At 55.0% G+C, this 22,394-nt stretch overlaps 1 protein-coding gene across 1 annotated transcript in view; it reads right to left on the bottom strand.

Annotated features, from left to right (window-relative positions):
- The window catches only part of Bcl9l (BCL9 like), a 28,101-nt gene extending 9,674 nt beyond the window's left edge, over positions 1–18,427 (bottom strand). The window contains 5 exon segments of the mRNA XM_087905553.1: positions 1,423–1,542; positions 2,169–2,554; positions 3,783–3,884; positions 13,665–13,721; positions 18,258–18,427. Coding sequence (XP_087761679.1) covers positions 1,423–1,542; positions 2,169–2,554; positions 3,783–3,884; positions 13,665–13,721; positions 18,258–18,361 — 769 coding nt within the window. The 5' untranslated portion in view covers positions 18,362–18,427.
- Between the last annotated feature and the right edge of the window lie 3,967 nt (positions 18,428–22,394).

Raw genomic sequence — 22,394 nt, 5'->3', positions numbered from 1 at the left:
CAGTTGAATGCTGCCGGATGGCGTGGTGTCAAATGCCTATAATCCCAGCACTTGGGAGGTATAGGCCAGCCTTATCTACATAGCAAACTTGAGGTTAGCCTGTACTACACAAACCTGGTCTCAGCTGAATGGCAGTCTATCTAAAAGAGGCTGGTCATGGGATCTTCTTTTTATCTCTGTGTCTTTTAGAGTTTCTACAACGACACAGCCAAATGTTACAGAAACAAATTCAGGGTAGCAGGAAGGTTCCTGTCCCAGGATACAGCGAAAGACTCTACCATTCAAGTGTTCAGACAGAGACTGAGGAGCACTAGCGAGCCCCACAGGAGCCTCTGCAGTCCCAGTCAGCTGTGGAGGCTTCTTACTGGCCACTCCCCAGTAGGGTCCACTCAGTCCCCATTTGCTGACTGTGTCCTCTGTAACAGTCATGACAACCCCCTCCTCAAAGGCTGCCATGAGGACTAAACACAGCAGCCAGCACATTCTTCCTCCTTTCCTGATTCCTGCCTTTGAAAGCGCACACTTTAACCAGGCATGGCAACGCCAGATGCCTTTAATCCCAGTCCTGGGGAAACAGAGGTGGATGGATTGTTGTGAGTTCTAGGCCAGCCAGGGTTACACACTGAGATCTTGTCTCCAACAAACAGCATAACAGCCCACAGTTCAACCTTCTATGGATAGTGTCTCATGCATTAAACTATCTCTTCTCTCAAAACAGATAAAAGTTTGAGGGAAAACACCAAGGACACAGATATCTTCAGTCTCCAGTACATAAGGATGGATTAAAGAACCAGAGCCAGGCGGTGGCGGTGCACGCCTTTGATCCCAGCACTCTGGAGGCAGAGAAAGGTGAATCTCTGTGAGTTTCAGACTAGCCTGGTCTACAAGGTGTATTCTAAGACAGCCAGGACTACACAGAGAAGCCATGTCTCTTAAAAACAAAAAAAGAAGGGAGAGAGAGGAATGGATATCAATTCACGCCTACTTGTCCTAGCAATGCGCCCTGAGCACTTTCTAAGAGTCGTTCAGAGGCTGGAGAAAGGAACCACTTGGACCCAGCCTGGACCTTCCCTCCATTGACCAGTAGGTGGCAGCATAGGCCATGAAATCTGTTAGAAAAGTGTGAGTTGTCCATGAAAGAGACCACCTGAGAAACCCTACGGAGTGGACCAGACCGAGGAGAGAGGGGGAAAGGAAGAGAGAAGAGGGGAGGGGAAGGGAGGAGAGGGAGAGACCTGGAACACAGGGACTTGGCTACTGCAATGGAGGTAGCAAAACAGTCTAAAGTAGAATTAAAGAGGAGTCGGGGTTCCTGGTCTTTTATCACTTCTCTCACAATCCCCTAAAGCCCTAGGTAAGGAGGTTCCCTTAGGATAGCATCCTTGGAGGGCCCCATGAGGCACAGAACCAACGGGTACTCACTGTGGGCGGCCCCGATGGGCTTGTCGTCTTCCTCGCTGTCTGGCCCGGAGCACCATTCGTCCCCGCTGTACGGCTGCTTCCGCTCTAGCACACACCTCCGTTTACTCCGGGGTGCCACCTCTGCCCAGGCAGAAGACAAGCAAGAAGAGTGAGTGCCAAGATGTCCTGTCCTTCCACACACAGAGGCCCTCCCAGACCATTTTCCAGAGTGCCCCACCCTAAAGGGCACTGCCCAGACCACGGTGGGCACTTTGCCAGTCCTTGGCCCCCACTACACCACCATTTGTTTCTGATTTCTTTCTCCAACCCTGGCTGCCTGTCTCCCCTCCCCCCCCCATACCAAGTAGAGCATAATCCCAACCACAACTGGTTCTAATTAGGGCTTGGGGGGGGCGGGGAGGAGCCACTGTGACTCTTTCAGGCCCCAGTGTCTGTTCCCAAAAGGTTTGGGGGGGGGGGTTGCTATTCACTTAAGACACCTCCCTCTCCCAATGTAGGGGCCACGGTGGGAAGGCAGAGGACGCTGAAACCAGAAGTCCAATCACTCTGTGGTCCAGCCCTTCCACCCTACTCTGGAATGAACTGGTTGACTGATGGGACAGAGATAAGAGGAAGAAAGGGGCGAGAAACAATCCAGGTTGGATGGCAGCGCAGGATGGAATTAAGCAACAGATGGTCTTGGACCAGTTGGGGTCTTGGGTTGCAGGTGATGTTAAAGTCTAGAGATGAGAGGATACCGTCCGTACCTTTGGCCTCTGAGTCGAGGGATGGAGTCCCAGCCTCCCGCTGCTCTCCAGAGTCTACTGACACACTCCTCTCTCGCTTCACCTTGCCCTTGAGTGAGCTGAAAGGAGGTACCCCTGCCTGGGGGTTCTTCAGACTTGAGTTGCTAGGTGAGATCTGGTTGGCCTTGGCCCCATGGTTCCCCGCCCCCACGCCCTTGGAGCCCAGGTTGCAGGTGGGTCCTTGGTTCACATTCTGGTGCTGGGATTGGGCCCCTCCATTCCCTGTCTTGCCATGATTGGTCAATTTATTTTCTGGGTGCATTGGCTTGGCTGGGGCAGGGGGACAGTGGCCGCGAGGGGACAGCGGCGGACTCCCTGGAGCTTCTCGCCTCCTGGGGTGGGGTAACCTGGGAGAAGGGAGGAGAGACAGGAAAGGTTAACCCTACAAGGAGGTGGGCACGCCTGGACTTTAGCTCTCTAGCCTCACCTAATGGTATAGGGGGTGGCTAGGTGCTATCTTGAGACCACCTGCTATTCCCTACCTCAGTGTGGTTCCTCAGATAAGAGCAATGCTCGCTCTGTTCCCTTAGGGGAGCGGAGATGGAGCGATGTTCCTTATCTCCTAGGCCCAATTCAAATGGAAAGTGGGGCTCTGAGTCGGTAGGATCTACCTACCTTCAGCCTCCACATCACCAGTTTCCCTTAGCAGCCTGGTCTCTCCAGCGTTTGATGCATTCTTAGCACCTTCTAGGGTTTAAGACTCCTTCCAAGGCCCCAAACCTCAACTATGCTGTGCCCTAACAACTCGCAGAAGGGCCACAGGACCTGTGAGTCACTGCTCACGCCCCAGCCCTAGTCCCTAGGGGAGTAGGGGAAAGCACAATTGAGAGTGGTACCCACTGGTCCAGAAGACTCCCCAGAGCCTACGGGGAAAGGCCTGAAGAGGGTGGGCCAGCAGACCCTGACGGCAGGCAGGGACCGAGGGGGGGAGGGGAGGGGGATGTCAAGCAGAGGAGTGCTGCTTGAAGCCAAGGATTCCTGCAGCCTAGGCTGCGGGCCCTTTAAGCTCCAGCCCGCTCCCCCCACCGCCTCCCCCTCCCCGGAGACCTATTAATAGCCGCTGGAAAGATCACATCACGGGAGAGGATATTTATCCCCCCTCATTCCACACCAGCTCAGATTTATTTCAGCCCTGCTGTCCTGCTGCTGCCGCCTGGCCCTGTCTGCCCGCTTCTCCTGAGGAGGAGGGAGGCAGGCACCGCCCCCACTCCATTCCTACACCCAACTAGACTGAGGCTGGAGGGCATCCTCCTCACACCCCAATACTAGGGTTGGGGGGTCTGCTCTAACGGTTTTAGGAGGGAAGAAATAGAAGGGACGAGAAGCATCAGGCATAGCTAGCTGCCAGTCTCCTCTGCCCCTTGGGCCCAGGCGCTAAGGCTGGCTGCCAGCTCCTGCCTGGGCCCAGACGTTCCCACTCTACCTCCCTTCAGCCCACTGGTGGCCAGGAAGCCAGGTGCCCAGGGGACTTCTCTCCAAACCGGCAAAGCTTCTCAGCTTGGCCCCATCACCATGGGCCCTTCCCTTCCCCGCTCTCCAGACACACGTATCCCACCCTCCGTGACACCCACACACCTTGTCTTGTTAGCCAGGATCCTCATGGCTCCCACACACAGTGGGGCTACGGCCCCTGTGCGTGCCCAGGGCCCAGACAGGTACTCGGTACTGGAGCAGGGACTGCAGCAACAAGCCCCAAAGAGAAAACTTGTGACTTAAGGAGGGGGTGTTTGAAGGGGAGGGAAGGGAGAACCCAACAGCCCCGGGACTAAGGAACTGGATAGGGTAGAGTGGGAGTGGAAAGAGAAGACTTCTCTATCCTAAGGACCAGCCCAGTCCCCATCCCTCCCGCACCTTGTCCTCAAGGAGCTTGCAGTATCTAGCAAGCCCCTCACCCTGGACACCTCCCCCTCCCGAGGGCTGTAGAGTCAGAATTCACTAATAGGCTAGGTCGCAAAGTGACGCGTGGGGTGGCTGTGCGAGGTCTGCTCTGGCCCACTGGGGGACTCCCGCTCCCAGACACGCCCCTTACCCAGGATTCGGGAATCCCTCACGCCCCGCCCCAACACTGCGCCCTGTCCCCGGGCGCAGCAGCCTTCTAGGGGCCTGGGTGGGGGCACTGCCCTGCCCCGCCCCCAGCTCCAGGCTTAGCCCGTGCCCATCCCGGCAGGCCCGGGCGGGCAGCAAGAGGCCTGGCGGGGCCCCGGGGCTGCAGCTGGGCTCTTCTGGAGACCAGTAACGCTGGCTCAGATTCCTCCCAGACCGCAAGAATGCAGGAGCCTCCCCTCCCCCCTCCCTTGCACCCCCACCCCGCCCCCTTCGGCAGAGCCAGAGTGTAGAGACAGTGCTAGCAAGGAGCGAGAGAGCCAGCGAGGCAGCGAGCAAGGGTGAGGGAGACGGGCAGGGCTGCAGCGTGGATCTCATAGGCCCACTGGAGGGCGTGCGGACAGACACACAGACAAGTCCCCTAGGGACTGACTGGGAACTAGCCGGCCGGGCAGACTGTGCGCGAGAAGCTGGGGCACAAGAGACCCACAAGCACCCTAACTCTGACTCACGCACACTTACAGCTCACACGTGGACAAGGAGACAAAGACACGCACGGAGCCCAGGAAACTAGAGATGCTCATGGCCAGCTGACGGAGGTGTGCCCGAGGGACTGGGCAGTGCGAACCAGCGGGAGCCACAGGGCAGCCTGGGGCATACAGACACGCGGGCAGCCCAGAGGAGAGCCGGCAGACTCATTGAGCAGATGTGAAGACTGAGACCCAGACACAAGGGAGCCATAGAAAGTTGAGCCCAACAGTCACAAAGAATACACAGAGGGCCATAGATACACCAACAAGCTGACTTACACAAACACAGACGCCTCACCCAACCGCCCCCTGCTCTGTCCCCTTTCCCCGCTTCCAGCAGTGATCCCGGTAAAAGGTAGGGGAGGGAAGGGGAGGAGTCTTCGGCCCCAGAGCTTCTTCCCCCTGACAGGTCCAGCTAGACACACCCGTGCACTCCTGCTCCCTGCTCAGCTGCGGGAAGCTAGGCTGGGACCTCCAAGTAAGGGGGCCCTACCAGGTACACTGTGGACATCTAACCTTAACTTAACCCCTGTGGAACATTGGCCTTTCCCACTCCAATTCTGTACCTGGAAAAGAAGGTTCCAAAGTCCAGGGCCTAGCTTGCAGCTGTCACACACACACACACACACAGGCACACACAGGCACACTCATACCACAACACAACCAGGGAAGATCAGAAGCAGGGATCACTGGGGACTCCTGGGGAAAACCAGACAGGTAAATGATGGACACGCAGCTTAAGCTCTCGCCTTCATCCCTGGTTGATTCTTAGAGCTGTCTACCCAGTTTCACAAAGAGGAACTGAGGTGTGGGAAAAGAAAGCTGTATTCTCTTGGGTCCCATGACGGCATGGGTAACTGAGGACCCCCATTCCAGGTACTACAGTGTCCCCGTGGAGCCATGACTGTTCATCTCAGCCTAAATCAAATCAGTGGGCTTTTCCCATTTGAGCCCCAGGGAAACCTGTAAAGGGGAATGGGCATGGTCAGGGAAAAGGACATCTACTTTCTGCTAAGGAGACTTGGCCTTGGCATGGTGACTCACACCTAGAATCCTAGCAGTAGGGAGGCTGAGGCAGGAGGATCACAAGTTCAAGCCCATCCTATGTTAGAGTGAGTTCCAGACAGGCCTCAACTACCTAGCAAGATTTTAGTTCCAAGCCTTCCCTGAAAAACTACCACTTGGAGAAAAGAAATAAAATAAAACAAACAAACAAAAAACTGTACTAACCCAGGGAGGGGCTGCTAGGAAATCAGTTGTCTCCAGAGGCCCCAGGGAATCTTAAACGTGCCCCCCCTGGACTCCACCTCCTGCTCCCACCCAACTGCAAGGCAAGCTGAGTCAAGCAGAGACAAGTCAGGACTTTCCCATCTCCCTGTCTGCCCTACAGGAGTCAGCCCTAGCTCCCAAAGACCCCAATTCCTCTAGACTCAGTCCCACACTGGCAGGTAGGTGGGCTGCTAATGGCAATGCCTCAGCAACGAATGCACAAGGAGCTGTCCCAACACCAGACCAGAAGCCCCTGGAGAAAAGGCCTGTCAGGGAAGACTGCAGCTTTGGGAACACAACACTCTCAGAGTGTGGAAAAGTGACATGAGCTGCAAACAGGGAGCAGGTGCAAGTCACCTGAGTGAAAGGCCAGGAGCAAGCCCATGAGAATGTGCCTGGAGCAAAGGTGCTGAGACAAAGATGCTGGGGCCAGGCGTGGTGGCACAGTACCGGTCTGTGGTCCCCGTTCTTGGGAGGCTGAGACAGGATCCAGGCCAGATACTTAGTGGGTTCTAAAACGAAAAGCCTGAAGTGGGGTCACTTGCCTCCTCTGTGGGCCACAGATTAGGGCTAGTGAGAACAGCCCCAGCTGGAGCAGGAGGTCAGAAGGCTCCAGACATTTTGTGCCACTCCTGTTTAACACAACTGTCCCCTAGTTGGCCAGGCATTCATACACACAGTGGTAATCTGCCTGCTTCCATGCTGGGAGCCTGCTTGGCCAAGTCAGCCAGCCCACTAGCCTCTCTACCCTGCTCACAACCATCCCAGAAAAGCCAGGTACTGTGGCTCAGGAAGCTGAGGCAGGAGGATTTCTATGGATTCAAGTTCAGCACAAGCTACACAATGAGTTCTATAATAAGACTCTACAGTAAATCGTACTGTAAGACTCTCTACGAAATAAATATTTATTCCTGGGTATGGTGGTTTATGCCTTCAATTAGGTAGATAGGGCTGACTTTCTGTGATTTCAAGATGAGCCCAGGCTACACACCAAATTCCAGGCCGTCCAGGGCTCTGTAGTGAGATGCTATCTCGCACCCACCACCACCACCACCACCACCACCACCACCATACAAAATACATTTTACTTCAGGGCTAGTGATGTCATCAGTAGAGCAAATACTTCATCAGAGGACCTCTGTACAATCTTAGCAAGACCAAGAAAACCAAAAACAAACACAACAAAGAAGAAGTGAGAAATGTTTTTGGACGGCCCATGTCCCCACATGCAGTAAACAGAGACTTTCAGAAAAGAAAATGTGATACATGGGGACAGGGTTCTTGGCCTCTGGCTGAAGGAGACTCAGCTCCCCAGATAATGTCCCAATTCCCCTTTCTCCTGGGTGTCAGGACTCCCCTGGTCCTCAGAAACCGTCTTCCAGTACTCAAGTTACTCTCTCTCCCTGAGGTGGTGACTCAGCCGGGTGGGGAGGTCAGGGATTTAGAGTGTAGCTCAAGGAAATCTGCTTAAGGACCCAAGGTGTTATTCTGTCGGGGACCCTCTAGGTGGGGACTTACAGGCTTCCTGGGGTTGGGGTCCCCTGACCTGGGTTCCTAGCAACAACTCCCCTCCCAGGAGTCCATGCAAATAAACAGTTTTGCTTGGGAGGTTTTACCAGCAGAGTTTCCATCCAGCACGCCCCACCTATAGCCCCAGGTAAGGTCAAACAATCCTAACCCCGCAGGACCAGGAGTCTGCTGATCCCAGAAATGTGCAATTCAGAATCTTTGCACAGAATGCCTGTGGGAGATTCTCTTTCTGTCTACTCTTTGCGGACCACTGTGGATCAGCTGCCACCCCTAGACAAATGTCAGCCAATCAGCGGTCCTGAGCCTTAGAAGCCCCCCACCCCCACCTTTACTTCTATAAAAACCCAACTCTAACTGAGCTCAGGGCTCTCCGTTTATTCCGATACATTGGACATGTGGAGAGACCAAGTTTGCAAACTTGCATAAAATAAAGTCTCTTTGCTTTTACATAGGGACTCGATCTCCTTGTTGGTTTTGGGACTTCGCAGATCTGAGCATAACAGGGGTCAGTGGCATTACCAGAACAATCCACCTTACTTCTCTAGGCTCTTCCAGCCATTACCTGTGCGTCCAGACCTCATGAAGCAATCATGTCCTGGCAGTAGGTGCCCCCAAAAGACTGCTGCCCCATCCCTAGCTACTCCCTCCCCCTAGGGAGAGGGGTGCGGAGGGGTGGGGGGGGCACTAGGAAACAAGACAGGGCAGGAAGCCCAGGCAGGCAGCGGGCACTCTGGGCCAGGCACAAACAGCCAACACAGGAAACCACAGCCCACCCCCGCCCACCCCACCCGCCCAAGGCTCTGGGAGAGAGGAGTGCCAGAAGTCTAGTACCCTGACAGAGACCAAGGCCAGGGGTTAGCCCAGGGCAAAGGAGGTGCTCAAAGTCCTCCAGATCGCTCTGACCCAGACCCTATCTGGGGAGGGGGAGAGGAAGCCAGGCTGGCAGAGATGGCACTGCCTCTTTAAATCCACCGAAATCCTGAGCTAGGCCCAACCCAGCTCTGGTTTCACAGGAAGGAAAGGAGTGCAGGAGCCAGCAGAGCAGACGGTAGTGGCTGGAATTAGCCCCACCGCCCAAATATATCTGGGCTCCACTGCCACCCCCCTGGCACTTCCTGCCCCCTGGCACCTGCACCAGACTGGGGGTAGGAGAGGGTCTAGGTGCTACTTCTCCCTGATGGAAGACCCCAATTTCAGGAGGTGGCCTGTTGCTGTGTGGCTAGGGAATGACTCCTCAAGCCAGCATTCCTACAACAGGGAAAAAAATGAGCCAGGCCGTTTCCTGGGGGCCTTCACCTGATCCCGTCTCCCAAGGGGTTAATCTGGCCCCTATTTAGGGGGGCATGGGTGGCCGAGGAACCTCCTCCAAACTGCCTGGCTACTGGGAACAATGGGGCCATTGTGGGAGGAGTGGAGTGCGGGCAGGCTGCTGGCACAGCCAGCACACCACGGACGGGACCTCGCCCAACGCCTGCCTGCCTTGCTCTGCTCTCTACCCCAGGTACTGCCAGAGGCAGACACATCCTCCATCCCTTGCCTTGCCTGCCTGGCCCAAGCTCTTGGCACCAGCAGTACCTTGGTGGCCATCTAGCCCTGTCTACATTGACATGCCGGCAGCCATGACCCTCCAGGAAGCAGGGGCTTCTGGGCCAGGGCTAGTGGGGGTGGGGTGATGAGACCGGATGTATGCCTGTGATCCTCCTGCAGGGCAGACAGGAAGGCCAAACTGGGTTTCTAGTGTCAGTCCTGGCACCCTCAGGCAAGAAGGGTTTATAGGACTGTGAGAGTCATGACAGGCAGGGTCCCCTGTCCCAAGGCCTCCTTTCCCACACCATTCCATAACCCTTCCCTCTGAGAAGGTGTGATGCCCACTGTAGCCTTGACCGGGGTTGGGACCCTGGCAGGTATGGGGAGACGACTGAATGAGAATCTGCTCTGTAGCTGAGCAGATAAAGTGCCAATCACATCATGACAGGTCCATCTCTTCATCCCTTTGAGACTCCGTTTACTCACAGGCAAAATTACAAAGTGAGGTAGTAACAGAAACCACCTAAAAATATCTATGGCATATTAGCCCTCGACGAAGTCCCTTGGGCAGTCTCTCTTTGCTAACATAGTACCCAAGAATGTGGCATGTCATGAAGGTGCATCTGTAATGAGAAGCACCATCTAGTATGTACCTGAGTACTCAGGCAGGTAGGGCATGTGGGCATCATTTTAGTGTTACCCAGAGACATGGCTTTTCTTTGCCCTCTGTGAAGAAGTTTGTTCACTCTACTAACACTGCCTCTGAGCATCTATCTGTAGCTCTCTCAGCCTCAGATCTTCCCCAGGAGGTAAGTGAAGGGGACTTCCCTTCTAGTGTGACCTGTACCCCTCCAGTCTGACCCCTTTAGCAAGATGTACAGTGTTGAACCAGGAAGTGGGAGTTTAGTCTCTGGCCATGGATCTCCTTAAAGAGTAGAGAGGGTCTTAGAGAGAACGTGAAGTGGAGAAACAGTTCTGGAGGGCAGAAGGGCCCAAGGAAGAAACCCGGTTGTCTTCTCAACTAGAAAGGGCTATACCTCTCAGGGGGGCCCACAAACCCAAAAGGGTTAACAAGGTCCTAAAAATAATCCTGTTCCCAGCAGGACCCGCTGATCAGAACCCTCCAGCCATCTGTTCCCATTTTCTCCTGTTCACATTGGAACATCTGAAACCAGCCCCAGAGCCCCAGCCCGATCCCAAAATAGCCCCAGCCTGCCCAAGGAGCAGACCCAGAGGCTGGGCACAGGACACATAGCCAGCTCACCAGCTAAGCACGGTGGCACAGGCAGATAAACCCTCACCTCCCAAGCCCAGGGGAAGTTCTCTCAGTCCCAGGAGGTGGGCAGGGCAGCAGGGGAGCTCTACTCCATCCCTCCTAGTCCGAAGCCACAGAGGGCACCTGCTAGCCAAGCCCGGGTCTCAGACCCAGGAGCCCTGCTATTCTAGGGCTCCCATTTTTTAATCTCCAGAAGCTCCTAGCCACCTGTCCGCTTAGATCCTTGCTCCTGTGGGTAATCTAGCCCTACACGCTCCTCAGGCAGAGGTCTCCAAGTTCCAGCCCCTACCATCCCAGCCCCACCCCGGGATCTTGCAGCGTCCTGGTCACCCACTGTCACTCACATTCTCCCCTGCTGAGACATTAGGGAAGGATTCCAGGGGTATCACTCCATATCACCCTAGATATCAGGGACACTGATATTCCCCTACTCTCCTTTTGGGCTTGAGGCTAGCCCTCCCTGCCTCCCTGTGAGGTGCTGGGCACGCTCACCCCTTCATATTCGGGAAAAGGAGGCAAGCCTAACCCTGTCACCCACTCACAACTCCACACTGCCATAATCTCCCTAAGGAAGGTCCCTGACTCCGAGACCAGGAAAGAGAGAAAGAGGCCATTGAAGCCATTTAAGGACAGTGTCTCCTTCAGTCCTGTGAAAGAACAGAGCAGCAGGGGCAGGATGGTGGGAGGGCTCCAAAACTAAAGCAAACAAACAGCTTTGAGGAGGGCGGGAGGAAGAAGGGCTGGGCCCAGAAATGCAAGGACAAGGCTATGGGGGTGTGGGAGGGGATTCAGAACCCAAGTCTTTTTCCAGGTCTAAGGGCAACTACAAAACTTGCAATCACAGCATCAGCCAGCACCAACAGTAGGGAAACTGAGGCAACAAGATGAGTCATGCCAGCTATGGTGGCCTGTGACTTTAATCCCAAAACAGAGGCAACCAGAGCTCTGTGAGTTCAAGGCCAGCCTGGTCAGCAAGGCGAGACCCTGCCTCAAAATACAAAAACAAGCAGGGCAGTGGTGGTGCACGCCTTTAATCCCAGCACTCACTCAGGAGGCAGAGGCAGGTGGGTGGATCTCTAAGTTCAAGGCCAGCCTGGTTCACACAGAGGAGTTCCAGGATAGCCAGAGCTGTTACAGAGAAACACAAAACAAACAAAAAAAGCAAAGAAACAATTTACCAGGCAGCTAAGAACGGCCTTGAACCCATCATCTTCCTGCTTCTACCAGAGGCTAGACTTGCTCATACCTCTACACCTGGTTTACACCCAGTTGATATTATATTAGGCTTGAACTCAGATCTTCATGCATGATAAGCTAGCATTCTATTAGCTGGACTACATCCCTGGTTTAGCCTTTTCTTATTTTGTTCAATAAGGTCTTACTGTGTTACTTAAACTGGCCTTGAACTCCTGAGGACAAGGGAATCCTCCCTCAGTCACTAAACAGTTGCAACTACTACAGGCAGGCTCTTCCTACCTCCATAACCAGCCTTGGAAAATACTTTATTCTTATGTTTTTGGGGTGTTGGAGTTTGCTGGTCTGTTTGTCTGTTTGAGACTGGAAGTCACGCTCTAATCCAGAATGGCCTCAAACTTGAAGGATGACCTCAAATTTGAAGAGATCCTCCTGCCTCTACCTCTCAGTTCCTGGAATTGTCATGCCTGGCTTAGAAAGCCTTTTAATTATTCCCTCTTTGTAAGAAAGAAAAGTTAGAGTAGTTTGCCTGAGATACATAGCCCACCATTACAAGCCCACCAGGATTGAAGCTCAACACTCCAGCAATTGTGTTCTTAGCCATAGCCCTGTGTAGACGCTGCATGGAGTAGCCATGGCCCTGTGTAGACGCTGCATGCAGTAGCCATGGCCCTGTGTAGTTGTTGCATGGAGTGGCCATGACCCTGTGTAGAGACTGCATGGAATAGCCATGACCCTGTGTAGACACTAAATGAAGTAGCCATGGCCCTGTGTAGATGCTGCATAGAATAACCATAACCCTGTGTACACACTACATAGAGTAACCATAACCTTGTGTAGCTGCTTCAAGGAGTAGGGCCCTCACAGAAGGTACATTCGGCACATTCAGGCCTGGCCTTCCTCCCATGCACCCTACCACCCTCCCTCTAGGTCTGATGGGTACCAGATCCTGCACTAAAGGCCACAGTTCACGCCTGGGGAAGAGATCAAAGAGAGCCCTGAACCCTGTGGCCTCTGCACAGGTGCCCTGCTGGGCCAGGCCTAAGCTTTCAGAGAGCAAAGTTCTTGGGCCTCCCCAGCCCCACCCACCCCCATCCATTACCTCCTCACCTAGCCACTTCCCTAACAAAGTCAGCAAGATCTCAAGGCAAGTTTCCAGAGCTCCAGCACAAGCTCCTGCAGAGATGCCCAAGGCTATGAGAAGCCCTACTCACTCACTTACTCCCCCACCCCCACCCGCCTGCAGCCTCAGGTGGGAGTCAAAGGTCAAGTGGGACTTTCCAGAGAAGACTGAAGTCCAAGCCCCCCTCCCAACCCACCTGTCCCATTGCTTCCCACTTTTTCACAGTCCAAGTTGGAAGTAGGGTCACTTCCTCCCTAAAGATTGCGGCCTCCAGCAGGGAAAGTTGTGGTGGGATTAGGTGAAGGAACTAGAAATTCTCCCTCCAGAGGACAGTCCAGGAAAAAGGCTCCACCTCCCTGCCCCTCCTTCCCTTCCCAGGCTTCTTTCCCTAGTCAGACAGGAGCTCACGGGAGTGTTTGTTGTGAATTCAGAGAGTTGTTGCTAAGTAAGGAGGAGGGAGGGGAGTGAGGAGGGAAGCTGTGTGTGTGTGTGTGTGTGTGTGTGTGTGTGTGTTGTTAGTGTGCGTGCCTATAGAGCCAGGGCAGCAGCAGAAACCATACTACAGTGGTGGCTGGTGGCCAGTAGCCACCCTGGATTTGACTCAACCAGTAGAAACCAAAACCCAGGAGTGGGGACAAGAAATTGGGACATCCAGAAAATCCACCTTGCCCTCCGGGGCCAACAGACTTCAAATCTCCCACCTCCCACCAGAGAAAGAGACTTAGAAAAGGCCTAGAACTGGCACCCAGCTTTAACCCTTCCCTGTCCAACACACCCCTCACCCCAACGGTCTAAGTCGAAGGCTATTTACCCACCCAGACACAGAGGAGAATGCAAGAAGTTAGGGCAGAAAGCCAGGAGGAGCTCAAAAGAAGGCAAGCAGGAGGCTAAGCAAGAATGATGCAGCCACTGCAGACGCAGATGGGAAGGCCAAAGAAAACACACAAGTACATGGACCCGCTCACCTCTGAGTAATGTGTGTCAGGTTCAGGCTCAGGGGTGTGCTCTGGGATGGGGGCTCCCTGTGGAGAGATGGTCACAGCTAAAAGTCCCTGACTAGTAACCTATGCCCCTGATCCTCCCAGAACCCCAAACCCTCCCCAACACCCCGCCATGAACATGTACAATCTACAGACAACCTATACAGCTCCAGGAAGTCTCTCAGAGTTGCTCAAGCCGCCCCCTCCCTTCTTTTCTGTGGATTGGCCAGGAGCCAGGGCTGACCCAGCTGCCCCACCACGCCACTCCCCCTCCCTGTCCTGGAAGCAGGAAGGAGGACGCACTGGAAGACCTCAGAGTTAGTTCCCTGAGAGCTTGGCCCCACAGAGAGAGGGAGGGGTGGAGGACTCCCACGACCTGGCCTGAGGACCTGGGGGGAGGGGTGGATGAGGCCCAAGGATCCCAGCTTCCAGAACCAATCACCCCCAGATTAACTTGTGGCAGGGCAAAGGGCTTAGGTTCCTATGTACCTATGTGGTCTCCTTGGCCACAACCCTGGTCCCCTGAGTCCTAGGGACCTGGTCTAGGTACCGGGTCTTGGAGTTAGGAAGGTTTCGCAGTTTAGTGGCAGGCACTGGGTGAAGCTCCCAGAGCAGGAGGGAGGGAGGCTGGTGGCTGGGCTCAGTTTGTACTGGGGGTCAAAGGGGAGTTCTTTTCTGAAGAATTCTGGGAGAGACGCCAACTAGAGCAAGCTGCTAACCACCCCTCCTCCCTCTCTCTTGCTGCACTGGGGTGGGGGGGTGGGGGGTGTCCCTGCCAACCAGACTTAACCCTCTGCAGTCTGCATTACTTCTTGGCTCAAATAGAACTGTTAGGAGGGGACCTCTGGCTGCACCCAGCTTCCAGGGACAGGGGTTAGGCTGTACAGTGTGCCCATCGGGAGGAGGCTGTCTCCATAGATTCCATCTGCACCACCCTGCCCTTCCACCATCTAGGTGACTTTTCTAGACTCAGCTCCCTAAGGTGTCTGCAGTGACGTGCCCGCGTGCATGTCTCAGAGACAGATTGAGAAACAAACTGAGAATTCCCTGCCAAGGCCCTCCCTCTGCTAGGTCACTGAGCACTGTACCAACATGGGCCTCTATTCCTCCCTTCCTCCCATGCACTGGGGACCAGAGGCTACCTGAGGGGACAGGGAAAGACTATCCTGTACCCACCTACTGATTGTCTCCATAGGCCTTCACTCATACAAACATCCCCGACCCATCTTCCTCCACACCGACCTTTGCATGGACTTTCGGAAAAGCATGTGGTTACACCTGAGATTCTAAGAAAGGAAACTGAGTCCTAGCAAGGAATTGGAGCTACCCAGTGACTATATATCCCAACCAACATATATACACTATCATATTATCATCAGTCTGGCTCTAGCCAGAAGAAACAAACAAAACAAAAAAATCAAAACATTCCAGATCTCCCCTCCTGCAGAACCTTACCCATAGTGGAAGGGAATGACTGACTAGTCAGCAGTAAGAACTTCCCTGGCCAAGGCTACAATGGTCCACCCAAATGCCTGGATTCCAGACCCCTTTGCTTTTTGTTTGGGATTAAATTTTGAGTTTGTTTTGTTAAGCAACTGTTATGTGGAGAAGTGACGTTTTCTGGGCCTGAAATGCACCATCAAACTCCCAGGTAAGCTGTGACTGATTGCACCTGGTCTCCCAGGTAGCAGGTGACTCTAGAGGTGGAAAGAGCATGTTCCCTTAGACCCTAGGCCCCTTGCTAAGCCATTCACCATACCCTCAGGACACAGGGTTGCCTGGTGCTGCTGAATATACAAGGCCAGAGGAGAGGGACCAGCTCCTGGCAACAGTTTATCCTAGCATCTCCCCGCTCCACCACTCTCTCCAAGGCCTCAGAGCCGCCAGAAGCTTGGGCCTCACTCCAGGAAACCCTCCCCTATCAAAGGGCAGAGGACTCTGCGTCCCAGGGAGCTGCAGACCTGTGACTACGCCCCCCAATGTTCCCAGGGGAGGAGATGCAGACCGCAGACCATAAGCACACATCAGAGACACACCTCCAGCACACTCCTCAGGAAGAACCCCTCCCCCCCCACACACACACACACACTTACAGTGAGAGACAGACAGACATACTTCCAAGGCACCTCCTAAAACTAGCCCAAACTTTCCTTAAGACCTGGGCAAGAGTGGCATAGTCAGAGACAACCCAAGAGAGCTCAGGAAACAACCAGCCATCAGCCAGCCACACAGAACTACAGACACACCCACTCCAGGACACATGCATACAGCACACAAAGTCAAGTAGTACAGTTTGCGTTCAAGTGTGCAAGCACACAAACTCAAATGGAGAATGACGAGCAAGGTACAGGGGAAAGTCAAACCAGAAGACAGCTGCGGGGAGGGGGGCAGAGGGGCGGCAGGCAGGGAAGCACTCAGGGTTTCAAAACAATCCCGGTTTCGAAATGCTGGAAAGGCTGGATTCAGGGCCATTCCTGAAGCTGGGGAGGGAGAGGAGGGGAGGGGGAGGGGAACACAGGCCAACTTGGAGCTACCAGCCAAAGGAGGAGGAAAGGGCCTGACAGAGGTGGTTCAGTCAATGGGCATGGGGACCCATAAAGAGCTACCAAGTTAGGTGCAGCAACTGGCCTAGAACCAAGAGGGGAGGGCCCTGCCTGCTGGACAGAGGGCAAAGGAAAGGCCTCCCACTGGCTTTTGCCACTGACAGGAAAAGTGAAGACCCAAAGGAACTCCACTCCCTTCAGGATTGAAAATAAGAAGCCACCACACCCCTTACCTACCCACAGGACAAGGTGATCACCCCTTCTCTCCAGAATAGTATCTTGGCTCTGCTTTTCTAGCTAGTAAGGATCAAGAGACAGTGGGGGATGACTGTCCCCACACTCGGGGACATCTCCTCCCCAGGAGTCTTCATGAGAACGGCCTCAGTTTCCTATGAGTACCCCCACACCCAGGAAGTCACCTCTCCCTGCTAGCCAGAATGTCCTCACTGTCCCTCCCCCAACCTTCAGGGAAAGTAGACAGAGGGAGGGAGGGAGAAGGGAGGGAAGGAGGGAGGGGAGGTCAGGCCAGGCTGGGGGTGGGGTTTTGGAGGCATGGCCCTGGCACCCGGCAGAGGAAATTCCAGGCTCTAACTCCAGGCTGCCTTCAGGGCCACCCATCCAAGTGACATGCCTCAAGCAGCTCAGAGGCTTCAGGGCTGTGGCCTTCTTCACCTATCCCCTCAGGTTCTGGCCCTGGCCACCCAGCCCTCCAGCCCCAGCTCTGGAGCTCAGAGGTCCAGACTTGGGAAGATTTAGTAAGCCTGGAAGAAATCCCCAGCCTGGAAGGAGCCCCTACCAAGCACGTTGGACAAATCTACGCCTCTTTCTTCAGGCCCCTGGGGGCAATGGGCACAGTGCGGCTATGGGTGGGCAGCTGTTGGACTGGCAAGCAGGGGCACAGATGCCAAGCTACAGCAGCCAGGCGTTCAACAGGTTGAGCCAGTCCCTGGAACAGCCAGCCCCACCCCAGGGAGAGCGGGCCTGGCAGAGGCTCCCAGCCTGGGGCACCCAGCCTGTACCGCTTTGCTCCCACGGCTGCCCACTTTCCCACGGTGCCATCCCCCTCTGTCCCCTCCCCCCACCAGGTCAGCACCCGGGCAGTGCCCAGGGCTTTGGTACAAGGAAGCAAGGGATGCCATTTCCCTGTTATCCTTGGGTGCTCAGGCTCCTCAGGTACCTCACTATCACCAATGGAGACGCTCAAGGAAAGTAAACATGGCACCAGGGCTACATCAGTCCCCCACCCCCACCTCCTACCGGGCTTCCTTTGATCCCAGGAAGACTGGACACAGACACTCTGGCTCCCTAGAGCTGCCCCAGGGCACTGGGACAGAGCCTCAGCCTGAGGCAGCGCCAGAGGCAGGGTGAGGGTGCCTTCAGCAACAAACTCATCTGAAGGCTCCCTGAACTAGAGGCTGCAGGATGATGGCTCCCTCCACTTTTGTCAGAGCTTCTGCAGCCTGCCACATGGTGCTCTTACCCCCACCACCACCACACACACACCCCGCACTCCAGGACTCCCTGAAGTACCATCCCAGGCATTTCCCCCAAAGGCAGCCAGACCCCAACCAAAGGCAAACGGCCCCCTTTGTGCCACATTTCCTTTAGTCAAAAGCAGGTGCCAAGCACTCTGGCCCTTGCTGAGTTGACAGTGCCACCCTGCCACCCACTAGGTCTCTGTCCAGTCGGCTACTGCCCCGCAAGGTTATTGAAGTGGAACCCACCCTCTCAGCTTAAGGCTTCAGCATAATCCAGGTACCAGGAACTTGCTAACTAATCGTGGGTGCTATGTGTACTTTGAACAAGCACTGCCACTCTAACTCCAGATCTCTGGGAACTACCAGCCTCTTCATGAGCCCCCCACCTCATTTCAAGCAAGAGTAACAGAGCTTAGCAAAGAAACCCCAGCAGCGAGGTAGCCAGGACCCAGTACTTCAAAAGCCAGGTAGGTGGGTCACCTGAGGGAAAAAGTGTTTTCCTTCCTGGTAGCAGAGTCCTGCCTCCCTCCCTGCTTCTCACCTCCTGCCGTTCTCACCCTGTCCTGAGGCTTCCTCTGCGGGGCCTGAGAGCTGACTGAGCACGCTCCTCCCCTGGAGTCATGAAATCATGGTCTTGACCAGAGAAGACAGTTAAGCCCATGCTGGGGAGCGGGGAACAGCAGCAGAGGAACTCCTGCCCCAGGGAGGTGACTGACCCCTGGAGAGGCTGAGGAGAAGGAAGTAGGAAGTCTAAGTATTGGCATTGGTGGTGGTGTAGCAGATCCAATACAGGCAACATTCCCAGGGAAAACAGAACACCAAGCAGTTCAGTGGGAGGGAGAGAGGTGGAGTAAAAGATCGGGGTGGGGGAGACCCCTTTCCACAGCTCAGAAGCACATCGTGCCTCCAGCCCCCCAACAACACTCTTTCTCCTAAAGCAGAGGTCCCCCAGACAAATTATGAACACATATACCAAGCAGCAGACAGACAGAAGGAGGAGGGAGGAAGGGGGTGTCAGAAAAAGCAGGAAGGAAGGAAGCTGGACAGACAGACAGAAGCTAATCCTTGCTTCATTGCTCTAAAGACAGTCTTAGACTCCCAGGCTTTGTGGGATGTTCTATTTCTCTGCCTCCAAGAGGGAAAAAGGAAGGCTGGATCCATCTCCTGAAACCAAATTCCAGCAGCCCTCAGACAGGTTCATACTCTAGCCATGCAGGAGGCCTGAGTCTTACTTCTCTTCCTTAAATCTCCACCCACACACACCCCCGCCCTAGGAGCTCCTACGGATCAAGGAAGGAGCCACCTTCCCTAAGCAGTACAGAGAAACCTCCAAGGAACTGTGTGACTGCCCCACCCCCAGCCAAGCCCACACCACTCCGAATCCTTGGCAGGGAAGGCTCCTACGGCTCAGAGGCAATGCCTGGGGGCAGAGAATGACCCCAGCTCTCACTCCTGTCCCAATCTTCTTCCCGCAGGAGGCTCCTACGAGTCAGGGGAGTAGTGAAGGGGTGCTGGAACCCACAGAGTTAGCGAGACTGGGAGGGGGACTACATCTCCCAGAAGCCCCCAGGGCAGAGTTCCCTGCTCCAGCTGGCCCAAGGCCGGCCTTGTTCTCTGAGCTAAGGTAGTAGGGTCCCCTGGCTGCCCCTAAGCCCTTCTCCTGGTGCTCCGAGGCTGCCAGCCAGGTTGAGGAACTAAGAATATCCTCTAATGACCCAAGAGGAGTCCCCCGCTTCCTAAACAGCCCGGGGTGCGTGCTAGAACGTAAGAGACAATCAGAGTGAGTTCCCCTCCCCAATTTAAACTGGATTTCGCTTGGCGCGCTCCTGCTGGCCTGGCATGACTTTAGTCCTCTGCCCAACCCGACCCTCACCTCGCACAGGTTGGGGGTCCTCACGCCAGGCCGGAGCTGGACGCCATAACCAGGTCAGGGTCGGTGGGTGCACTGGGATCCTCCAGCAGGACAGTGGAGACACGGACAAGGCGGGCAGGCGGTGATCTTTTGATCCTGGACGCCTTGATCTCAATACCAGCCCGGCCCGCGAGCAGGTATCCGGGAGGCGCTGGTCGCCTGGGTTCCTGCCTCCCAACCGCGGGGCATGGTCCTGGGCGCTCGCAGCGGCGGGAGAGCTAGCGTACCGCCCGGCCGGGGCTCCGGGCTGGGGTCTCGGCCCAAACCTCACGGCTCCGGCTGCTGCTGCTCCTGCTCCTCCTCCTCCCTTCCTTCCTTCCTTCCTTCGCCTCCTCCTTTCACTTTCCCCGAGGCCCGCGGGGACGGCGGGCGCGGGGCGGGGAGGGGGCTGTATAGACGCTTATTGTTGGTCGACTGCCCAGGGTCCAGGTCGCAGCCCCGGGGCGGCGCGGCGCCAGGGGACCCAGGCGTGCGGGCGTCCGGCCGGCTGGCTCCCAGCGGCGGCGGCGGTGCTGCAGCGGCCCCGGATCCGGGGCATGTCCGGCCACTGGCTCCGCCAAGCGCCGCCGCCTCCCCGGGCTCCCCTGCGCTGCCGGAGCCTCGCTCGCCCCTCCACTCGGCTCCTCTCCCCAGCCTGAATAAGCATCGGGGCTCTCTGGCTGCCTCCTTCTGCCTTCATACCAGAGCCGGGAGAGGCCCCTGTCAAAATAAGAGCTCCCCCATCTCGCTCGACTCCTCGCCCAACCCGGCTCCCCCAGCCTCCCAGTGGTCTGACTCGGTAAGGCGCCCGACCGGCTAGCAGGAGGCTCTTGGCCCTAGGCAGGGAAGGGGCCTTCAAGCCACCTCTCCTCCCCCAGTTCCTGAGGTCTAGGGAGGAGAAATACCTACAGCATCCGAGGCTATGGATAGGGCCGACAAAACCTACCCTCCTATCTGCACTGCTTGGAAAGAGTGGGAGTTGCCTGGACGGACACACACACACATACACACAGTTTCCCTCTTTATTGTACCCACCCACATCCATTATGCGATGAGAGCATTCCCCCCTCCCTCTGAGGGCATATACTGAATTTTTTTCAATTAAATCTTCAGCAGTGCAAACTGGATGCTAAGAAAATGTTTGAGGAAACGAAACCTTTGTCTTCTCAAACTCTCCCTAACCTCAAAAGGCTTCACACAAACATTTACAGCACCCACAAACATCAGCAGTGCCCTATGGGACAGGAGACACGTGCAAGGAAAAAAGCGCTAAGCAGTGTTTAAACGCATGTCATATGCTATCTCAGTGGTTCCCGCAAACCTACAGGAAAAGTGTTGGAGCTCCATTACACAGATGAGGAAACTGAGGCTTGTATGGCTTACGCACTTACTCAGAGCTGCACAATTAGAAAGTAGTGAACCTAGGACTAGAATTCAAGTCCTCCTACCCCAGGACACTTTCCTCCTATCCCACTGCCCCCTCGCCTAGAATGAATATCAACCAGTGACAGGTACTGACTGCTTCAGCAAGAAAGAACACTTGCCAGCTGTCTCTTCTGTCCCCCCTCACCTGTCACACCAATGCCACCCATCAGGACTGACTCCATGTTTTGTCTTGTTTCTTCTGTCTGTACATTTGATTGGCCCACGATTGCTGAGGACCAGTCCCTGTGTCTCTTGCACCCTCGGGCTTCACTGGATGGGTTGATGGTGCCAGGAGCCGGGCACAGGGTAAGATCCAGAAGGTCCAGAGGGAGGGCAGGGGCATAAGCCCTGAATGAAGCCCCTCAGCTTGATGGGAGATGGAGGCAGGAGGATCAGGAGTTCAAGGTCACCCTCAGTCCTCAGCAGTACTTGGAACCTAAGTTCAAAATGGGCAAATATGAGATTCTACCTAAACTATAAATAAAACCCTGAAAGTGGAGATAATATAACTCTATAAAATGTATTGTGAAAACATAATGATTTACAGAGCACTTTGATATGCATTATCAAATGACCATGTTTTGGGTTGGTTTTTGGTTGGTTGGTTGTTTTGAGACAAAATGTCTGTAGCCTTGGCTGTCCTGGAACTCACCAAGTAGACCAGACTGGCCTTGAATGCAGAGATCCGCCTGCCTCTGCCTCCCAAGTGCTAGGATTAAAAGCATATACCATCAAGTCCAGCCCTTCTTATGATTCCCTTTGGCACAATCCTGTTCATAGTAGGTCCAGAAATCGGTATAAGGGGAATGGTGGCTGGGTTGCAGGAGTTTCTAGTGTAATACATAGTAAAACCCAAGAGTGCTTGGTATGTCCCATGGAGCAGCCAAGTGGAGCGCTCTCCTGGGTGTGGCTGTGACTCATTCCCCCAACGTAGGTTCCAGGTCTGTATACAGAGCCCAGCTTTGGACAGCCACGAGTTCTGGGGTGGAACCCTGGAGCCAAAGAGCCAGGAAGGGGACCGAGTGGCCCTTTGCCGGAATCGAGCAGCTCCCTCTACTGGCCAACTAGGGGAGACACCGTGCTTCCGTGTGTCGCTGCATCACGGGGGATGTCACAGGTGTGCCAGTGAGTGTCCCTGTCGCCGGTAAAAGTGCGGCATGGACCTAAGCGCACGAAGGTGCCTGTTTCTGATGCCATGTCGCTGTGCCAAAGCTCCCGAGGCTACTCTACCCCACAACCATATCTTGCAATAAAATTTACTTTTGGACGGTGGGGTAAGGTGCCCAAGACTGTTTGTTATCTGAGAGTAACCACCTTCCAGTTTCTGGAGTGATCAGAATTCACAGAGAATGCTGGCACTCCTTTCCAGCGTGCACTA

This window comes from Myodes glareolus, chromosome 4, assembly GCF_982192425.1.
Source record: "Myodes glareolus chromosome 4, mMyoGla1.1, whole genome shotgun sequence".
Lineage (NCBI taxonomy): Eukaryota > Metazoa > Chordata > Mammalia > Rodentia > Cricetidae > Myodes > Myodes glareolus.
Note: the sequence above shows the minus strand (reverse complement) of the source record. Positions and strands in the feature narration are given on the sequence as shown.